General features: G+C 48.4%; 4 protein-coding genes across 7 annotated transcripts in view; 2 read left to right on the top strand and 2 right to left on the bottom strand.

The window, feature by feature from the left end:
- The window catches only part of LOC101762322, an 8,252-nt gene extending 7,645 nt beyond the window's left edge, over positions 1 to 607 (bottom strand). For all 3 annotated transcript variants that reach the window (XM_004969609.3, XM_004969611.4, XM_004969610.3), the window contains exon 1: positions 203 to 607. The gene's annotated coding sequence lies outside the window, so the exon portion shown is untranslated. The remainder of the gene's footprint in view (positions 1 to 202) is intronic.
- A 1,305-nt stretch (positions 608 to 1,912) lies between these two features.
- On the bottom strand, positions 1,913 to 6,336 carry LOC101775982 (subtilisin-like protease SBT5.3). Its single transcript, XM_022826600.1, has 11 exons — positions 6,201 to 6,336; positions 6,009 to 6,076; positions 5,835 to 5,914; positions 5,410 to 5,574; positions 4,676 to 4,781; positions 4,024 to 4,573; positions 3,834 to 3,931; positions 3,495 to 3,740; positions 3,277 to 3,391; positions 2,970 to 3,183; positions 1,913 to 2,889 (listed from the first exon to the last, which is right to left on the bottom strand). The coding sequence occupies exons 1-11, from the start codon at positions 6,294 to 6,296 to the stop codon at positions 2,204 to 2,206; spliced, it is 2,424 nt and encodes an 807-aa protein (XP_022682335.1). The 5' UTR covers positions 6,297 to 6,336; the 3' UTR covers positions 1,913 to 2,203.
- A 2,296-nt stretch (positions 6,337 to 8,632) lies between these two features.
- On the top strand, positions 8,633 to 11,825 carry LOC101761249 (bifunctional nuclease). 2 transcript variants are annotated; one of them, XM_004969608.4, is made up of 10 exons: positions 8,633 to 8,784; positions 8,981 to 9,312; positions 9,473 to 9,643; positions 9,730 to 9,779; positions 9,894 to 9,950; positions 10,332 to 10,397; positions 10,472 to 10,546; positions 10,932 to 11,047; positions 11,124 to 11,215; positions 11,322 to 11,825. In XM_004969608.4, the coding sequence occupies exons 2-10, from the start codon at positions 8,988 to 8,990 to the stop codon at positions 11,375 to 11,377; spliced, it is 1,008 nt and encodes a 335-aa protein (XP_004969665.1). In that variant the 5' UTR covers positions 8,633 to 8,784; positions 8,981 to 8,987; the 3' UTR covers positions 11,378 to 11,825. The 2 variants fall into 2 exon arrangements, with proteins under 2 accessions (XP_004969665.1, XP_004969664.1); XM_004969607.4 differs by having other exon boundaries at positions 8,662 to 8,784; positions 8,909 to 9,312.
- A 147-nt stretch (positions 11,826 to 11,972) lies between these two features.
- Positions 11,973 to 16,958, top strand: LOC101760573 (phosphatidylinositol/phosphatidylcholine transfer protein SFH6). Its single transcript, XM_004969606.2, has 14 exons — positions 11,973 to 12,698; positions 13,233 to 13,527; positions 13,673 to 13,769; positions 13,856 to 14,122; positions 14,212 to 14,289; positions 14,434 to 14,535; positions 14,629 to 14,678; positions 14,753 to 14,852; positions 14,929 to 15,027; positions 15,113 to 15,223; positions 15,423 to 15,549; positions 15,768 to 16,126; positions 16,523 to 16,597; positions 16,710 to 16,958. The coding sequence occupies exons 1-14, from the start codon at positions 12,665 to 12,667 to the stop codon at positions 16,728 to 16,730; spliced, it is 1,815 nt and encodes a 604-aa protein (XP_004969663.1). The 5' UTR covers positions 11,973 to 12,664; the 3' UTR covers positions 16,731 to 16,958.
- The last annotated feature ends 1,616 nt before the right edge of the window (positions 16,959 to 18,574 follow it).

Here is an 18,574-nt window from a genome sequence, read left to right as displayed (position 1 = left end):
TGTCTCAGACGGCCTGGCTTTAGTCCAATATTGCTTCTTCGCTTGTTTTTTTATCAAATTCATTACAGAGAAGACCCTCTCAACACCCACAATTGCAACAGGGAGGAGAACAAGCACCAACAGGGCAAATGCAATAACAAATCGACCAATTTTAGCAAATTGCTATGCAATCCCAATTTTACAGACAATTGCAAATGCACACCTCAATATCTTGCTGCAGTCCTGCAGTTTCTGTGTCGATGGGGCTTGAATCTTGATGCCTGCCTTTGCCGGAGGCCGGAGCACGGAACAGAGAAGGGAGAAGGCGAAGGAATGGAGCGCTCCCTGCTCCAGCACCGGCCGCTGCCGGCCGACGCGGGCCGGGACCCGTCGCTGTGGCGCTGCGCGCGCAGGTCGCCGTACGCCTGCGTCAAGTGCGCCGCCGCGGCTCCGCCTTTGCCTCGCCCAACGCCGCCTGCTCGCCCTCCGGCCTCCCCGCGGGGCCGCGCCGCCGCTGCCGTTAGGGTTTGGGGCCTGGGGGGCGAGCGTGCGTAAATCGATTGAGGAAGAGTTGAAGAGGAGGACTCGAACCGTCGAACGACCGAACGAGGCAGCGTCCTCCTCTATGCTCGGAGAGGAGGGACCGGCAGAATGGGCCAATTTGGCTAGCACCGATCAAGGTGGCTTTTTGAACTATAGTCTGTCTATTTTTGTTTTATATATATATATACATAGGATACATTACATATACAAAGTTTTATGGTAAAAATAATGGGTATTCAACCCAACCCTTGAATACAGGTGGGACCGCCCTACCGTCCTGGGCTCATGTCGAGCTTGTGGTGGCCGGCTTGTATTCTGACCTGATTCCCTCATCGGCTCGGCGCTCGCAACGCTGCGCCGCCCGCCGCCTAGGGTTTGGCCCCCCGTCGTGGCACGAGATAGTGCTTCCACGAGTTTGGAACCGGAGCGCCTATGCAGACTGCCATCAAGACTCGGAGAGCGAACAGGGATGGGATGTGAAAATTGCGGCTCACGTGACCTCGCGGAGTTCCTGGACGGCCTGTGAGGCCCCGAGACCTTTCCTTACCAAGGTCCAACTTCCCCATCCCAGAAAAGGAATAGCAAAATAGAGGCCCTAGAGGGGCGATGGGATGGTGGGCGGTTGCGCAGGCGAGCTAGGTGGCCTCTTGTATGCCTGCGCGATTTGTGAGGGATTGAGAGGTGGCACCTCGCTCGGAGGGGAGGCGGCGTGGCGGCGAGCGGCGGGACAGGGAGAGGGAGTGGCGGCCCGCCACGACTATATGTCACATATACGATAAAATAGCCGTGCGCGCCTTCTGTGCCCCCTTTCTTCTTCCTCCGCCCGCTGCCGCGTGCCGCCGCCGCCACAGGGTTAGGGTTCAGGGCTTCGGGTTCTGGGTTGCCGGGGGCGAGGCTGTCTCCGGTGTGATCAGCTATAGAGGAGATCGGGGCGGCGAGGCGGCAGGACGTCGCGGGCCGCGGGCCGTGGAAGACAACTGGTGGCCAATGAAGGCGGCGGGGAAGTCACGGTGAGTTCCTGAGGTGGCGGAGCACGGCATGGGATGAACTGCGGTTCGATTTGAATTGGAAAGCTCCCCTGGTTAACGTGGCGGAGGGCGGTGGCGGCGAATCCGACGACAGGAGTGGCGAAGATGGGGCTGGGGGGTGGCGTGGGGCAAACGATGCCTCAATTTGAAGAAGAACGCTGTGCGGGGGAGGAAAATGACCTGCCGGCAATGGGAGTTTAGGAGGAAGATGACGTCGTCGTGGACCGTTGTTGGGCCGTCGCATCTTTTTGAGGTGACAGTCGGGGATTTGTCGTCTCTAGTGATAGCTAGACGCATCCATAGCGGCTCGTGGTGGAGAACGAAAAGAAAGTTCTGACTTCTCTTTTTTTTCAGTAACAAGGTCTGAGTAAAGGTTGCATCATAGTTTTTCAACTTTAACTACATACAAAACCAAACATTTGTCCTCAACTCTACAAACCTCACTCGAAGATGGTTCTCAATCAAACCACTGGAACTTATTCAATCATTCAGAAAACTTCGTTTTCCATTAACACTTGTAACCTGTTTAACAGCTTACCAACTGCTTCAGCATTTGTTGGTGACTACACGACCTTTTTTTTTCCTTTGCGGGGAGACTACGTGACCTGCATCTCCTTTCAAATATGCTTCTCTTGCTCTGCTACTGGTACATGCTACCCGCACTTCGTCTTAACCACGATGGGGCTCCGGACGCGATGCCCCCTGTTCGCGTCCGGCCTGCCGTACGCGTCGAACCCGTTCGCGTCCGACCACACGATACTGCCGAACACGTAGTCGCTAGCCGCCGCGGCGTCGACGACGTCCAGCGTCACCGTGAACTCCTTCTCCTCTCCGGTCCCGAAGAATTCGAGTTCGCCCGGCACCACCGTGACCTTGACCCCCGCCGGCTCCGTCACCGTGACCCTGTACACGCTGCGCGCGTCGCCGACGTTCTTCACCCGGCGCCTCACCGTGGTGCTGCCGGAGCCGGACAGGCAGGGCACGGCGATGGACGGGTAGTTCAGGTCCTCGGGGCGGCCGTACGGGCCCTGGCTCTTGCTGCACACGCACGGCTCGCCGGCGGCGTCGAACAGTGGGAGGAGGAGGTCGACGGGGACCGAGACGTTGACGGGGAGGTTCGGGAGGCCGACCGGAAGGTTGCCCTGGAGGTCCTGGAGCGGGTTCTGGGTGAGCTTCAGCGAGCAGAGGAAGTTGGTGTAGTCGGCCAGGGTGGTATCGTAAACCAGGCCGGGGTCCAGGGCGCTGACAGGGTTCACGTGGCCGGAGCCGTAGCTGAACGGCGTGGCTTCCGCGCCGGTCTCGTCCGGGATCGGGTTGCCATCGTTGGCCACGGTGGTCGCTGCAACGGAACATACAAAAATGTGAGCCAAACGAACGAAGCTCGAGAGAGTTGTATAGCTTCGATGCTCTATAGCTCACCGGTGGTCATGATCGCCGACTTGATCATGGCGGGGCTCCACGAGGGGTGCTTGGTCTTGAGCAGGCCGACGATGCCGGAGACGTGGGGGCACGCCATGGATGTGCCGGACATGATGTTGTAGTCGACGCGGCGGTCGTCGAACGGCAGCTCCGTCGGCGAGACGGCGCCGCTGTACGCGGCGATCACGCTGACGCCTGGTGCCGTGATGTCGGGCTGCATGCCACCGGCAAGTCAGTGTAACACTACTCAATCAAGTAAACAGATGGAAGTGAATCTTGGCTTGGGAGCTGAGAAATGCGCGCCAACCTTGAGGATCTGAGGAGTGATGGGGTTTGGCCCTCGCGATGAGAAGTCTGCCACCGCCGGCGCCGGCTTGACACCAAAACTCGCGTCAGTTGCATTGATGTAGCCCGACGGATTGCTAAAATTGAAATGGAAATGCTGATCAGTCAGTCGGTCCAACGCGTAAGATCATCAGTGAACCAGAAAGAAAGTTACTGCACGGGGGTAACATTTTTGCTTACTTGGTAGAGTGGAGGTACTTGAAGAGCTGGACGCACTGCGAGTAGGAGCAGTGAGCCGCCGCGACGAGGTGCGGGTCCGCGAGCACGGAATCCCCGGAGCCGGCGTCGTTGCAGAGGACCATGCCGAGGCCGCCCGCCTGCTTGACAACGAGCCCCTTCTCGACCCTGCCGTTCACTCCTCTGACGCAGACGACGATCTTGCCCGTCACTTTGGCAGGGTCCAGGGAGCCAGCCAAGCACAGCGACCTGCAGGCAGGCACAAAGGAGTCTCATCGGTCAGTACGCTCAGATGGCACGTCGATCCTCCAGGACACACGGAATTGTGGATCCAGTAGTTACGAGTTGCTGGTAGGCTGGTATGCGGCGTTGGCAGTCTCCCCGCTGATTATTGGATACGCCTGGCCGAGGGGCAGAGTACTGGCCCCAAGACTTTGCCCCTGCAAATACATTTTGCATCAAGAAGGGCAAAAAAATCTACTACCGGTGCACGGAGGGATTCTGATTTAGTAGTATCGTGCAAATTAATTACCTTAATGGCGAGGTTGTCGCCGAATCTGACGTAAGCCGGGAAGTCCCTGTCCATGGTGCTGGCACCAACCGTGAACATCCACGGGGCCACGTTGGTCACCGTGCCCGGCTGCGGGCCGGAGTTGCCGGCGGCGCACACGACTGTGACCCCGCTCTGGACCGCGAAGAAGGTGCCGACGGCGATCAGGTCCGAGACGTAGTCCGAGGCAACCTCCGGCCCGAGGGAGAGGGAGAGCACGTGCACGCCGTCCGCCACCGCGGCGAGCACGGCCGCGAGGACGTCGATGTCGGAGCATCCGGGCGCGAAGCACGCCTTGTACGCGGCCACGCGCGCCCGCGGGGCGCCGCCCGCGGCCGTGCCCTCCCCGTGGCCGAAGACGCCGGCGCCCCGGGCGAAGGAGCCGCCCGCGGTGGACAGCGTGTGCGCGCCGTGCCCCAGGTAGTCCCGCGGCGAGGACAGGTCCTCCTTGCTCGGCAGCTTGCCTTGGTCGCCGGGTCGCGAGAGCTCCGCCTGGAGACCCGCGCTGAAGAACCTTGCGCCGATCAGCTTGCTGCAGTGTGCATGATAGGAGTTGCACGTGAGATGTTGCCCGCGGGCCTGCCTGCCATACGTGCTAAGTGCCAAGTGCTCCGTGCGCGTAAAAGGTTGTTACTTGTTGCACTGGAAGGTCGTGTCGCAGCCTTTGTCGCAGATGCCACGCCAATCCTTGGGGGCGCCAAGGCCATCGTCTTGGAAGCTCTGGGATTGCGGCCATACGCCTTTGCAGTTGGTACATGGATGCAGCAGGCAAATATCACAATGAGCATCGGCAACTCCTAGTTCCCGAAAGAAAGAAAGGCCCCTGACGCGAGGACTAGCTACCGTTTTGTCAGGCTGGACCTGATTGTTTGCTGGAATCTGACTCTGCTTAATTAGTTCGGATTTGAACAATCTTCAAGGGAGTTAAAAAAACATGTCGTGCATCTCAAGGCCTAATCACGCATTAAGATCCATGTAGAAGTCAACATTGTAGTGCATAGCATCTTTCATCAGGATTATTCTTCATTTACAAAACCCCGGAACCATCTCGTCGGAGTGCTTCAAAGTATAAGTAGGATTATATTATAGCTACTTTCCCGATCATCGTAATATGAATTTATCTAGGTTTATCCTGAGCCACATATTTTAAATTTTAATGTTGTTTGTCCATACCTATGAAAAATATATTTTTCTTAACAAAAAAAGTATGTTCTATATATCATATACTATTTTTAAACTAATCTAGTAATGTTTGTCAACATGTACACAATTTTAGACATTTTATGATTTTAATGATTCTATAAACCTGTACTCTGGAGTATCTCGGACGCTTTTATGATGTATAGAGTGACGACGCTGTAAAATTACCAGTGTCGATGTTGCCGATGATTGTGTCCGCACCAAACTTGGCAGACGACCATGCGGACGCGGGGGTTCCCTGGCCGTTTTCCGCGAGGCCGAGGAAGTCCCACGAGTGCGTGGTTCGGAATTGCAGCAGCCTGCCTGGGATCACCTTCAACACTCCGGGGAGCTCTGAACCAAAAAAAAAATGAAGAAAAAAACGCATCAGCCCGATGCATCCGTACGTCGTCTACTCGTCTTCAGTCATAGCTCAACCAATGAACCAATTAATCGCTGAAACAGACTTAATATTCCCTCCGTTCTAAAATTTAGATCGTTTTGACAATCTATGCATCTAGATATAGGGTATATCTAAGTGCATAACAAACTCTATAAATCTAAAAATACTAAAACGATCTATAATTTGGAACGGAGGGAGCTAGTATACTTACTTTCGAGGAGCGTTAGCACGCCCTCGTCGATCTGCAGCGCGAGGCCGCGGATGGGGCTGTAATCGTACAGGATGCTGAAGCTGCATTCAGTCGCGAGGAGGAACAGTGAGCACGCGCTTACTGGTTTCTCTGCGAAATCAAAATGGATGCTAGTGTACTGAGGAGTGATCTTACTCAGTGGTGATTGTTCCGAGCAGAGCGGAAGGGTTGTTCGGAAAGTTCTGGAAGAAGATCACATAGAGCTGCAGGCAGGAGTGCACAAAAGTAGCAATGCAAGTCAGAGATCGGCTCAACAAGCTGCACATATATCCAAGAACATGACGATTGAGAAAGGCAGAGTGGCGAAAAGAAAGGAAATGCCGGTGCCTTCTTGTCAGCCGACGCCGGGGTCTGCAGGGCGAGCAACACCACCAACGCGAGGAGGAGGACGCCGCCGCTGCCGGCCCCTCTCCGTATCCTCATTGCGCTCCAATGCAACTCTGGTTGCAGTTGATACCTACCTGTCGTTCCGCGGCTAGCTCGGACCTGCTGGCACGGCCGATTTATAGCCCCCAGCCCCCCAAGGTCAAATGGCTCGGTGTTTTCTATGCTCCCGGCGTGGAGCACGACCCCACGTTATCAGATAGCCTGGCATCGAAGCAGCTTCAACCTTGCAAAGCGATGAGCTCCACATGCGCGCGCATCGTGCTTTCGATCTCCCAGGATCCCCGTGCGCAGGCGTAAAAGAGTTCTATCGGAAGAGGAAAAATCTCTCTCTGTTTATGAATTATGAGCGGGTCTAGGTTCCTAGAATTAATGTTTGAGGACTATCGGATCTGTTCAAATCATCAGATGAATGTGGGCGTGTGTCAAATGTTATGTTTTCCAGCATAATTCGAGTGACCAATAGCCCAATACATACAGATTGGATATAGTAGCACTACTAGTTAATCTTTAGTTCTTTACGCATGCGTTCCTGTTGATCTATCCCAGATAGCTGTTGCTAGTGGTGTACTACCTGCCTCACCGCGTTGACGACGACTCCGTTACATGACACTCAACAGCCTGCAGCCTTCCAGGAGACCATATATAAATTTCAGTTCTCGAGTTAAACTATGCATCGATCTTCCTTGTCACATGTAATCCGGGTAATTGTATTCCTCAAGTTAAGCAAGAAGCATACTGTAATACATGAAGTCCAAGTCCAACATTCTGAACTTGTGAGCAACCAAGGTTCAGCATTTTTTGATTGGCTTATCATTAACCCTCTTCTTGGCTTAACTTAATTTAACCTGTGAAGACTAAATCTATAGCACGTTTGGTACATGTCTACGAGCAGATTTGAGCTTACACGTTGTGCCTTTTGTGCTAGTGCAAACATACAAGAAGTCAAGAACTAACCCACTAAAATTCTTCGAAAACTTGAGATTGGCGGTTGCTTTAATTTGAGGGAAAGCTATCACTTACTTGAGTGATTTGGGGCAATCTCTCACTCAATTTTTCTTCCTCCCCATCTACATGGGATTTCACGTTCTGGCTCCGGTCAAACTTCGACGAGATTAGGGGTTCCGGGACTAAGGGTTTGGGGTTTTCGGGGTTGGAAGTTCACCGGCGGCCTCAGAGGGATGGCCGGCGGCGGTAGGCCTACCTGGCGGAGGTGGTGGGTGTGGGGGCGGTGAGGTGCGGCGGCGATGGCGCCGCCGGTCAGGCAGTGGATGAGGCTAATTAGGCGGTGTTGGGGTGGGGGCGACGACGACAACGACTGTGATGGTGGGAGGCGGTGGCAGGATGGGTAGGACGGTGGCTGCCGCGGGGCGCGGAGCTCCAACGAGGTCTTAGCCTGCCGCGGCAGGGTGGAGGCATGAGGAAGGGGGCAGAGGTATGGGAGGTCTGGAGAAGAAAACAACATCTGAGGCTGTTCGGGTGGACTTATAAACCGGCTGAAAAGCTGAAACGGCTGATTTGTTGGCTGATAAGCTGAAGCGAACAGAGCGAATCAACTTCAGGAGGTAGGAGATGGAGTGGTGAGGTAGAAAATAAAGGAGATTCATTGAATACTGATCCAACAGCTAACGTTTCGAGTAAGGAAGACCTCCAATTCACTCGCCCGAGCCTTAATTTGTGTCACGATCCAGCAAGCTGGAGCGTGGAACCAAAAAGTGCTGGGAGCTTAGAATGACAATGGCTTGGTTTGGTTTCTTTGCTTATTTTTAGCACATGAGTTTAGATACTAATTAGAAGTATTAAACGTAGGCTATTTACAAAACCCATTACATAAGTGGAGGCTAAACGGCGAGATGAATCTATTAAGCCTAATTAGTCCATGATTTGACAATATGTTGCTACAGTAAATATTTACTAATGATGGATTAATTAGGCTTATTAGGCTTAATAGATTCGTCTCGCGTTTTAGCCTCCACTTTATGTAATGAGTTTTGTAAATAGTCTACGTTTAATATTCCTAATTAGATTCTAAACATTCGATGTATTAAAAATAAGCAAAAGTAACCAAATGCGTCGAATATCGCAGAGCTGCCGTTTGAACCTGACAGAGATAGCAGTAGGAGGAGTATCTGCCAGCTAAAGAAATATCCCAGATCTGTCGCCTTTTCCACGTCACGCTTACGCTTTCTATCCATGGAAAATATCCTGTGACATGGCTTCCCTGTGCTACAGTCAAACGCCGAAATGGCTGATCCGTCAGCATTTCCCAGAAATACCCTCGCGCGCTTTTCCGGATCACGACGAAAATTGGGTAGAATGCCACCATAGATACCCCAAATATCCAGGGTTAGTACTGGAACTTTGCCTCGTCCAACCGCTTCGGCCATAAAGGCCTTTGGGTCGGGTTTAGCGATAAGGGGTTTTACTAACATTTGGTCCAAAAAATTTTGCGGCCGAAAAATTCCACCCAATATTCTTGCATCTGTCGACTCGGATAATCAGCCATCATCCTCTCGAAAAATCGGTGGTAAGCTGATCTCCCGGCCATTTCCCGGAGCAATTTTCTTCGCTATCTGTGTGTTTTCCAATTCGACATGCTCGCTGCGCTGAGTGGATTGCTAACTTGCGTCGCTGATCACATCGATTCGCAGCTTTGTGCTCGATTCCGGTGTGTTTGTGATGCTCTCGCGCTGTTCCTGACGTTTTCGCCGTGAGAACTGCAGTTCAAGGATGGAGATCATCAACGGGTCGGTCCTCCCGCGGTACGCCGCCCCCGCGGCGGGCGCCCTGACCTCCGACGCGAGGATCAGCGGCCATCTCCAGTTGCTCCGGCGCGTGCGCCTGAGGGGAAGGGCGTGCGGGCTACAGGCGGACTGCGACAACATGCCACGCAGGTTCTTCGGTCCCCCGTCCCCGCGGCGGCACGGGAGAAGCGACTGGGGAGACTGGCCTGTTCGCTGCAGCTACGGCTCGTCCTCCGACGGCGACGGCGCCGCGGCCGCGAACTTCGACGCCAGCGGGGAGGAGTTCGTCGACTCCACCGTCATCGAGGCTGGTAACTGTTTACCCCCCCCCCCCCCCCCCCCCTTTCCTCCTGAGATGCGGAGCCTGATTGCTGGAGCAGCTTCATATGCGTTAGCTACGGAGTATATGCCACGTAATACCGAGCTAATGCTGTCGAGTAATTAAATGAGTGCTTTAATCTGTCCTTGCAGTTGAGCTCAGGAGTGTATCGGATGGTTTTGAGATAAAAATGCGTGATGGCAAAAACCTGAGATGTGTTCAGAACAATCCTCGAGTATTGAGACTGCGGGACTCTGCACCGCACCACGCTATTGTGCTGAAGATGGAAGATGGAAGCGACCTCCTGCTCCCGATTATTGTCAGTATGTATCAATTCTTGCTTGGATGCATCTCACATCGTTGCAGATACTTTTCTGATTTTCTCGTATGTCCATGTTACTTCCTCCAGTGGAAACACCAAGCATTATGTTGCTGGCTGCACTTCGGAACATTCGAATTGTAAGAGCTGGATTAACTTGCAAAATTATTTTTTAGATGCTGATTAGCATCCACAGGCTTCTTGTTTTAAATGGTTTGCTGTACCTGAACTGCACCGACATTACGTTTTTCCAGCCAAGGCCAACTATTTACAATGTGTTATTGGAGATGACGAAAAGGATGGGATATGAGGTGTGTTTAAGTTCAAATCTTGTGAGCTGATTTAGTTTCTTTCCCATTTCCATGCGAGTTCAACTTAAGTTACATGTTTATGTTCTTGAAGAAAAGGAGTTTAATGACTTTCGATGTGCATTACTACTTTCATATTTACTATTTTTAAATCATGCACCATAAAAATACACAGCTTCTCTCAAACATGTCCCATTGGACAGACTAGATTTGGGATGTGCATTACTACTTTCATATTTACTATTTTTAAATCATGCACCATAAAAATACACAGCTTCTCTCAAACATGTCCCATTGGACAGACTAGATTTGGGCTTCCTTGGACCTTGGTACTAATAATTTGTTACCTCATCAATCACTTGGGGGTATCACTCTAATTTTCAGGTACGTTTGGTGCGGATTACAGAGATGGTCCATGACGCATACTATTCTCGACTTTATCTTTCTAAGGTAACTGTAGTACAAAGTAGACTATCAGATAAACAATGCTTATATATGTCTGAAGTATGGTCATACGATGCCAGGCTGGAGATGAAGAAGACACCATTAGCTTTGACCTCAAGCCATCAGATGCTATTAACATTGCTTTCCGTTGCAAGGTATGCATTTGTTTCCTCTCCTTTCTCAGTATCTGTTGACAATATTTGTTTGAAGGATAAATATTGCTGATATTGAGAGTGTTGCTTTTATCCCTTTTGGCCACGTGTTAACCATATGAATGTTAACCACTCTGCTGGAGAATCGAAACAACAACGTGATTTCTTTGATTTGTCAGCAAGGCAACCATATCTTTGATTCTAATCTTGATGCTAAACCTTGCTACTGCTGTATGATACGATCTCAATAAAATTATTATACTAACATCGAAACTCCTTTCCTTTTTTTTGGAGGAGTAGAACATGAACAAAGAAATTCCAGAAATTTATACTATTGATATTGGATGCTATGGTACTTAATCCGAATTTGCTCTATCTTCAACCTTAGGTTCCTATACAAGTTAATAGGCATATTGCATACAACAATGGATTGAAAGTTGTACAACCAAAGGTGGCTGAGAGTTATGTGGGCTCGGACGACATCCAAATCACAAGGCTTGACAGGTAGGTCAACACAGCTGTTTTTTTTATGGGTTTCTGCAAAGACAAGCATTGCAACTGAAGCCATACCATTTTGCAGGCCTGATGACCAGCCTTGCGGTGAGGCCCAAGAGTTTGATTTGGTACGCAATATGCTCATCGCTGCCGTAGAAGAACGCTACAAAGATGCTGGTGAGCTCACTAAATAAACAGCCATGCATTGCAGGCATGTCGCGTGGGATTCTGACTAATCCTTCAAACGAACTGATATTTTCCCTGGTGTTTTCTTTTTTTCCAGCTCAGTACAGAGACCAGCTTTTCATGTTGCGTTCGAAGAAAAAGAACGCAATTTAGCAGGCCATGGCTTATGAGTCCACCGCATCATCAACATTTCACCTTGTCTGGCCTCTTCATGGGGGACGTACATATTAGGAGGCTTTTGGCTGAAACACGTGAAGCTTAGGCAAAGATCAAGAAGCACCATGTAAATAGTTACAGAACTTATGTCTATACATATAAACGGAGCATAATTCCGGATACTTTAGCTCAGTTGCAATGGCTGTACTCAAAGTGCCAATGGGTGCAGTGTCACAATTGATCTCAGTGCACAGTGCTGTGCCGCATGGAGCAGTTGCTTTGACGAGACTTTCACGACCTGGAGCCGCTACGGCGTGAGGCTTCAAAAGAAAAAGCAAAGCTATGGTTCCAATTATAGTTATCGTCCAGTAATCTTGTGAAATTCGTTGCTGATGTAATGATCTGGTCAAGCTTTGGTTGGCAATTGAGCTACTTTTTTATTTTAGTGAAAATTGAGATACAATTTTATTTTAGTGAAGATTGAGCTACATCTGACAGGAAATGGTGCTCTTCGCCCAAAATTGAAAAAAAAACAAGGGAAATCAGACAAGCTCATTTATTTTCTTTTTTTTTGCGAGGAATGAAGAGGAGGGCAAGGTCTCAATTTTAGTAGCAGCGAAAGAAATTTAGCCCAACACAAAGTCCGCCCGGTGAGAGGCCGTGAGGCCCAAAATCCTCTCCTCCTCGCGTTTAAATGAGGCCCACACTTCCGTGGACGTCGTCTGCAGACATGATCCAATCAGATCCGTCAATTGCCCGCCTGCGGCGAATCCAGATCACCACCGACCAGAACCGGATACGGAGCCGGTCCACCACGTGCACGGCGACACGAGTCCCCCACCGCTCACGCTACTAGTCCAATGGTCCGCCGCCTTCGCTCCGCGCCATGTACCCGCCTGCGCGAATCCCGGCGTGCGCCAGGTCGATGGACCCCAAAGCCCACATCACCAGACACGTGGCACATCCCCGCCTCCTCGCACCGCGGAGCACATGGACCTGGTCCAGCCGGGAACCGCGTAACCCCCTCCGCCTCTCCCCTCCTTCCACCGATGAAGGGAAAGCAAGAAGCTTCTTTTCCCCTCCCTCGGGAAAAAGCATCAAAATTCTCCGCTAAAATTTTTTTTCCCTCTTTGAGGGAAAAAAAGGAATTAGATTCGGAGCAATCCGCCATTCGCGCACTCCTCGATCGACAGTTGGGTTAATGCCATAGTGAGGGCTTTGGAGTTGGAATTTCCCCCGGAGGAATCGGACTCGGAGGAAGGTTTGGGGCTTGGGAGGAAGGGAATGTCGGCGCCCATCGATCGGTTCGCGACGACAAGTGAGTGCCAAATGTTTCTTGCTTCTACTACATGTTCTTGGTGATCCCTTTATGCCGCTGTGCTTTCTTGTTTCTTCGGTGTCGCGGGGGGTTGGCAAAGTGCGGGCCTGGCTACTTTGGTTCATCGGTTCAGTTGTAAGTTGTAACTGCGTTTATTGTATTCTGAGATTGCTTTCTTTTGCCTTAAAAAGACTGTTTATTTGGGTTCAATATTGAATTATTGACAGTCAAGAACTCAATAAAGAACTCAAAACAACATACGCGTTCTCAGAATTGTATGCTTCGATTAAAGAAACTGCGATTATGTCTTCTAAATTGATGCCCAGGGTGTGAGAGTTGTGATTTTAACTCTGGTAGTCTAGTGGGTATAAGTTATGACCGCACCTTTTAGTTTTCTTCGACATGCCAGTGACTGCGCAGGTTTTTGTTCGTTGTGTAGCACGGTAATTTTCTAATTTTCCAACTGATTAGTATGATTGTTGTACTGATTTCTATTTGGTTTAGAGAGGGAACATTGACAATACTTGGGTGCAGGAGATGAAGGTCATGCATGCAGCGATGAAAAGAGAGAGTGCAATTCTGATGAAGAAAACTCAGAAGGAGAAAGGAGGGTCAAAAGGGGCTCTTTCAAGAAGAGAGCTATTACTGCAGGGTATAAATTTAGGCATTCCTTAAGGAGGAAGAGTAGAACGAAGAGTGGCAACCATGTAGTCTCCATTGAAGACATCAGAGATGTTCAAGAGCTGGAGACTGTTGAAAGGTTCCGCCGGTGTTTACTTGATGAGGGCTTGTTGCCAGAACGTCATGATGATTATCATACGATGTTGAGGTATTGCTGCATCACATTTGCTCATCTCCGAGTTTTTTTGGTTTTTTATCTTCCTGCAGCATATTTTAGTTATTAAAATTTGTAATCAACAGAAAATCAACTCCTTATCCAGTTTAAAATTTCTCTGTGTTCCTTTCATATGTAGGTTCCTGAAAGCAAGGAAATTTAATATTGAGAAAGCAAAGCATATGTGGTCAGAAATGCTTAGATGGAGGGAGGAATTTGGGGCCGACAATATAGAGGTAAAGTTAATACCGAAACACCCCAAGATATATGTAGTGTAATTCTTTCTGTGTGTTTACTTCTAAAATCTTATCTGGTCCTTTAGGAATTTGATTACAGTGAATTACATGAAGTTGTGAAATACTATCCACAATTTTATCATGGTGTGGACAAAGAGGGAAGGCCTGTTTACATAGAACTAATTGGAAAAGTTGATACCAACAAACTGGTACAAATCACAACTATTGACCGATATGTAAAATATCATGTCAAGGAGTTTGAGAGATGTCTTCAGATGAGGTTTCCAGCTTGCTCTATTGCTGCGAAAAAGCATATAGACTCGTCCACTACTATCTTGGATGTGCAAGGAGTGGTATGTGATTTCTATGGCCAACATTGCCCTCAACAAACTTTTATTTTATGGGTGTTATGGTACCAATTAACTTGTTTTTGTAAGTCAAGGGCCTAAAGAACTTCTCAAAAGATGCAAGGGAGCTAATAATGCGATTACAGAAGATTAACAATGACAACTATCCAGAGGTATGCTATTCCTAACTTCATTGCTAATTTTCACTATTTCCTGGTCAAGCCGTCTCCCTTATTTGCTCCTTAGTTCACTATTTTTGTCTGGGGTTATGCAGGGAAATAACTTTCTAATGCGCTCTGCTCTGAATGCTCTTGCAGACCTTATACCAACTGTACATCATAAATGCTGGCCAAGGTTTCAAGATGTTATGGGGTACAATAAAATCATTTCTTGATCCAGAGACTGCTTCAAAAATCCATGTATGGTTGCAACTATTTATTGCTCTGATCTTACCATTCATGTGTAGTTTTTGGTTTATACACTGATTGTCTCACTGATCTTTTCACATCAAGGTCCTTGGAAGCAAGTACCAAGCTAAATTACTTGAAATAGTTGATAGCAGGTTAGGGTCTCGACTCCTGTTAATTGATCTTTCACTTGGATTTCATCTAATATTTTCTTATTCCATATTTTCAGCGAACTCCCAGATTTTCTTGGTGGCAAGTGCAGGTGTGAAGAACACGGAGGTTGTTCGAAATCAGATAAAGGCCCTTGGAAGGACCCTGAAATTATCAAGGTATTTTCATAGAAATGCCCTCATCGTTTTGACTGGTGCCCTGTTTGATGCTGAAATAAAAGCTTCCATGTTCCAGAGGGTCCTCAATGGTGAAGCAAATTATGGTCGGCGAGTTCTTGCTGTATCAAGCATCAATCAGAAGGAAGTTGGCTGTACTGAGCCTCAACACACAACTGTAAGCCTGCTTTTCATGGATGTTACTTTCAAAACCCTTTTGAAATTTCCATTATATACCTTAAGCCATTTTCCCTTGGGAGCAGGGAAAGGGCAATGATGTGTCTGCCGAATCTAGTTCTGAGGTGGAAGACGTTTCTTCTCCTACTGCTTCAGTGAACCCCATCATAATCCCTAATTTGACCCATGTTCACGAGGCAAGTGTATTTTTCCTCTTTGAGCATCCACACAATCAATGATGAGTATGCTATCTTACAGTTTTTATGAGTGTTGATTTTCAATTGCATGAGATAAATGCTTTTTTGGGCTACTTCTTAGTTTGTGACCTCTTTTTTTCCCCTTCTAATCCTTTTAGTTGGTCAATATGATGACTAATAGATGTTTCACTGTTTGCAGTCAAAATTTCCAGGACATGCTTCCACATCTGATGCTCCTCCCATTGTAGAGGATAACATCCCTGTTGTCAACAAGGTTGTGGATGCATGCTCTGATCCAAGAAACAGCTCCATGGCTTCCACCTCAGGTCTTTATCTAATCCTGTCGTTCAGAGACTGTTATTGAGAAGTTACTGTGAATTTGACCAACTGTGTAGAGACTAACTAGAAATACTATTACCCATCTGAGCAATCTAACTTTGATGATATTGGGCAAATTGCAATTGTTTTTAAGATTAGTAGGATATATGCTGATAAGCAAACTTTGGGAATCATGCTGATTGATTTTGATGCATGTTTCACGCAGGTTCTTTCTCCTTGAGAAATACACCTGCAACACTGGGAGGACTTAAAACTCAAATTGTTGCGTGGTTGACAGTCTTAATCGTGAGCCTTTTGGCATTCCTTCGTTCTGTCCCGACCATAATGACTAAAAGGCTCACAAATCAGGTCATTACCTGTGATCACTATAGTGCCGAGTACCCTCCTCAAGGAAATACAGGAAATGGTACCCTTACATCTGTTTTAAGACGGCTAGGTGAATTGGAGGAGAAGGTACAGACACTTGAAGTAAAGCCACACCAAGTGCCATTTGAGGAGGAATTGCTAAACGCAGCCATCCGCCGTGTGGATGCATTAGAAGCTGAGCTAATTTCTATGAAAAAGGTACCCTTGCTTCCTTAAAGACAAAAAACTCAATCCATTCGTTTCCTGTAGCAGTTGACGATATATTGTAAGATAAAAATTGGTGGTCAAAGTGTACGTCTAAAGACTCTTTTGAATCCTAATACTCTCTACTAAAAACGAACAAAATTAGTAGTTCTCGCGCAGAGACATCAGGTTGACTCTAGTTAGGTATCCTAAATTTCATAAGTTTAAAACTTTAATTACGAGTTAATATCTTTTTAGTCGTTTAAGTGCATCCAAGAATTTGGCCGTGTAATCACCGTCTTGATTTCCTTGTTGCACCAGAATTGACATTCTAGATCGATCAATGGATATTAAGAAATGATAGAAAATGCTTCTGTTTTCTTTATTAACACTAGTTTCTCTCATAAGCAGGCCCTTTATGAGGCTTTGATTCGGCAGGATGAGCTGCTTGCCTATATTGACCGGCAGCAGCAAGTCAAGTTTTGCGTAAGTTATGAGTGTTCCTATAGTTCGCTCTTTCCTTTCGAGAGAGTACATTTTCGTTATGCATATCTTCCAGTCTATGTACGCAATTTAATTTTTGTCCATCCATTTGCAGAGAAAGAAGAAGTGCTTCTAAGTACTGGAGCACCTGCCGCCACCTTTTCCCCTTCTCTTCCGAGATGGCGTGCTGCTACTGTTGATCCAGAATACTTACAAATGTTTTCATTTTTCCTTGTAAAATATTGTAATTATTAGAAATAGATAGGAATGAGACATTGAGTAGCTGGGCCAGCCACAACTTCTTGTGAGATCTTGTTTCAGCAGGAAAGGAAAAGAAAGTTTGAGATCTTGTTTGCACGTTCAAGTTCGACCGAGATGCAGGCTTAATGTTTCCCTGCCTTTGCTGTAGGACGGTTACTAGGGCCTTGTTTAGTTCCCAATTTGGGAGTGGCAAAATTAGCATTTTACCATAAATGCGTAAATGTAGCATTTCGTTTGTATTTGTGAATTATTGTCCAAACATTGACTAATTAGGCTCAAAAGATTCGTCTCGCAAAGTACAACAAAACTGTTCAATTAGTTTTTAATTTCATCTACATTTAGTACTTCATGCATGTACCGCAAGTTTGATGTGATGGGGAATCTTCTTTTTGCATAGTGTCAAAGTTGGGATTTTGAAGTAACTATACAAGCCTAGCTCTGAGCTGTCTGGACATATGATTATCGCCATGGGGCAGGAAGTACAGGAGTCTGGTTAGTTGGATCTGAAGCTTGTTTCCTTGACCCTTACCAGTTACCTTCCGTGTCCTGTACTCTGTACTCCTGTGCAGTCTTCTCTTCTTTTTGGTCCATCCAGCTTTACTGATGCACGTTGAACTGGTACAGTGAAGAAGAAAAATAGAATATTACTAGTCTCAAAGCACCGCTGATCTGCTGAATCTTGAGAGCAAAGCAACTCAACATTGGCAGGACAGCGTGTGCGATCCTGTTCCACTGACGCTAGTCGTATTGCAGCCGGACGCCGTGGCTCCCAGTGTCGTCCTCGTACAGCAGCCGGGTGGTACCGGTTCTGTTCGTGGAAAAAGTCGGCAAAGCTTCTTGCATTTCACGCAAGCACAGAGCATCGTTTTGCATCCGTATCCAGTGGACTTTTTTCGAGACGTCTCGTACGTCAAACCACGAGCTGTGTCGTACCAGTTCGTTCGCGTGGTTGAAAGTTGCAAGTTTTGTTTTCGTAGACTTTTGGAGGGGTTTCTTCCATCTTCTGTGGCCGCGAAAATGGTTCGGAGTTCATCTCTAGTCCTAACACAGACGTCAGGGTGCACGTCTAAACAACTTTTAAAAGGTGCGAGTCGCAGAGACGACACTGATCTGAGACAAGTTCTGAATCCAAACCACGAAGAAATTAAACCAGAATACCAGAAGCATGATGAGCAACTAACACTTTGACCCAGAGATCGATGGTCCACTGCCGTTCCAGCTTTTGCATGCCAGCCAGCCGACGGCGGAAACGATCGTAGCTGGTAGCTCCCTGTGGGGATCTGCTTCTGACCTCACGAGACGGAGACAGCAAGACGCACCGTCGTGCGGCCTGTCAGGTCAGCCGAACAAAGCGGGCGCGCACGGGCCACGTCCAACCAGCCAGCAGCCATCGTGCTCCTCTGTCTCGTGGGATTTGACCGCCCGATGATTACTCTACTCGGCCCCCTCGAGTTGTTGCGTCAGGTAGGGTAATGCTGCTCCCACATTTGACGCTTCCAAATCAAGCTCGCCGTGGCCTTTTCGCTGTTTTGGCTTCCGTTTTCCGCTTGGGACGTCGGAAAACTAGGAGCGCCGGCAGCTAGTGGACCGGAGCACAAACCATATGCATCTTCTATGTCAAATTGTCAAGCGATGCTGAGCTTACGGCTAAGGTGGCACACAAACTACATACTATGAGCAGAATTAGCAAACTGTACTTTTTTCTTCTTCTAGAAACAT

Source organism: Setaria italica, chromosome V, assembly GCF_000263155.2.
Source record: "Setaria italica strain Yugu1 chromosome V, Setaria_italica_v2.0, whole genome shotgun sequence".
In the NCBI taxonomy this organism is placed as follows: Eukaryota; Viridiplantae; Streptophyta; class Magnoliopsida; order Poales; family Poaceae; genus Setaria; species Setaria italica.
The sequence above is the reverse complement of the archived record's forward strand: the minus strand, read 5'-3'. Positions and strand labels throughout refer to the sequence as shown.

What these genes read in the sequence shown, in the direction of transcription:
- LOC101761249 (XM_004969608.4), top strand. Translation starts at nt 8,988, where the DNA reads ATGGAGATCATCAACGGGTCGGTCCTCCCGCGGTACGCCGCCCCCGCG. An exon ending in CTCCACCGTCATCGAGGCTG is followed by an intron (nt 9,313 to 9,472) that starts GTAACTGTTTAC and finishes CTGTCCTTGCAG; the next exon opens with TTGAGCTCAGGAGTGTATCG. An exon ending in ACATTGCTTTCCGTTGCAAG is followed by an intron (nt 10,547 to 10,931) that starts GTATGCATTTGT and finishes CTTCAACCTTAG; the next exon opens with GTTCCTATACAAGTTAATAG.
- LOC101760573 (XM_004969606.2), top strand. Translation starts at nt 12,665, where the DNA reads ATGTCGGCGCCCATCGATCGGTTCGCGACGACAA. An exon ending in AGGACCCTGAAATTATCAAG is followed by an intron (nt 14,853 to 14,928) that starts GTATTTTCATAG and finishes TCCATGTTCCAG; the next exon opens with AGGGTCCTCAATGGTGAAGC. An exon ending in AGCTAATTTCTATGAAAAAG is followed by an intron (nt 16,127 to 16,522) that starts GTACCCTTGCTT and finishes TCTCATAAGCAG; the next exon opens with GCCCTTTATGAGGCTTTGAT.
- LOC101775982 (XM_022826600.1), bottom strand. Translation starts at nt 6,296, where the DNA reads ATGAGGATACGGAGAGGGGCCGGCAGCGGCGGCGTCCTCCTCCTCGCG. An exon ending in CTCGGAACAATCACCACTGA is followed by an intron (nt 5,915 to 6,008) that starts GTAAGATCACTC and finishes GACTGAATGCAG; the next exon opens with CTTCAGCATCCTGTACGATT. An exon ending in CGTGCTAACGCTCCTCGAAA is followed by an intron (nt 5,575 to 5,834) that starts GTAAGTATACTA and finishes TTTTTGGTTCAG; the next exon opens with AGCTCCCCGGAGTGTTGAAG.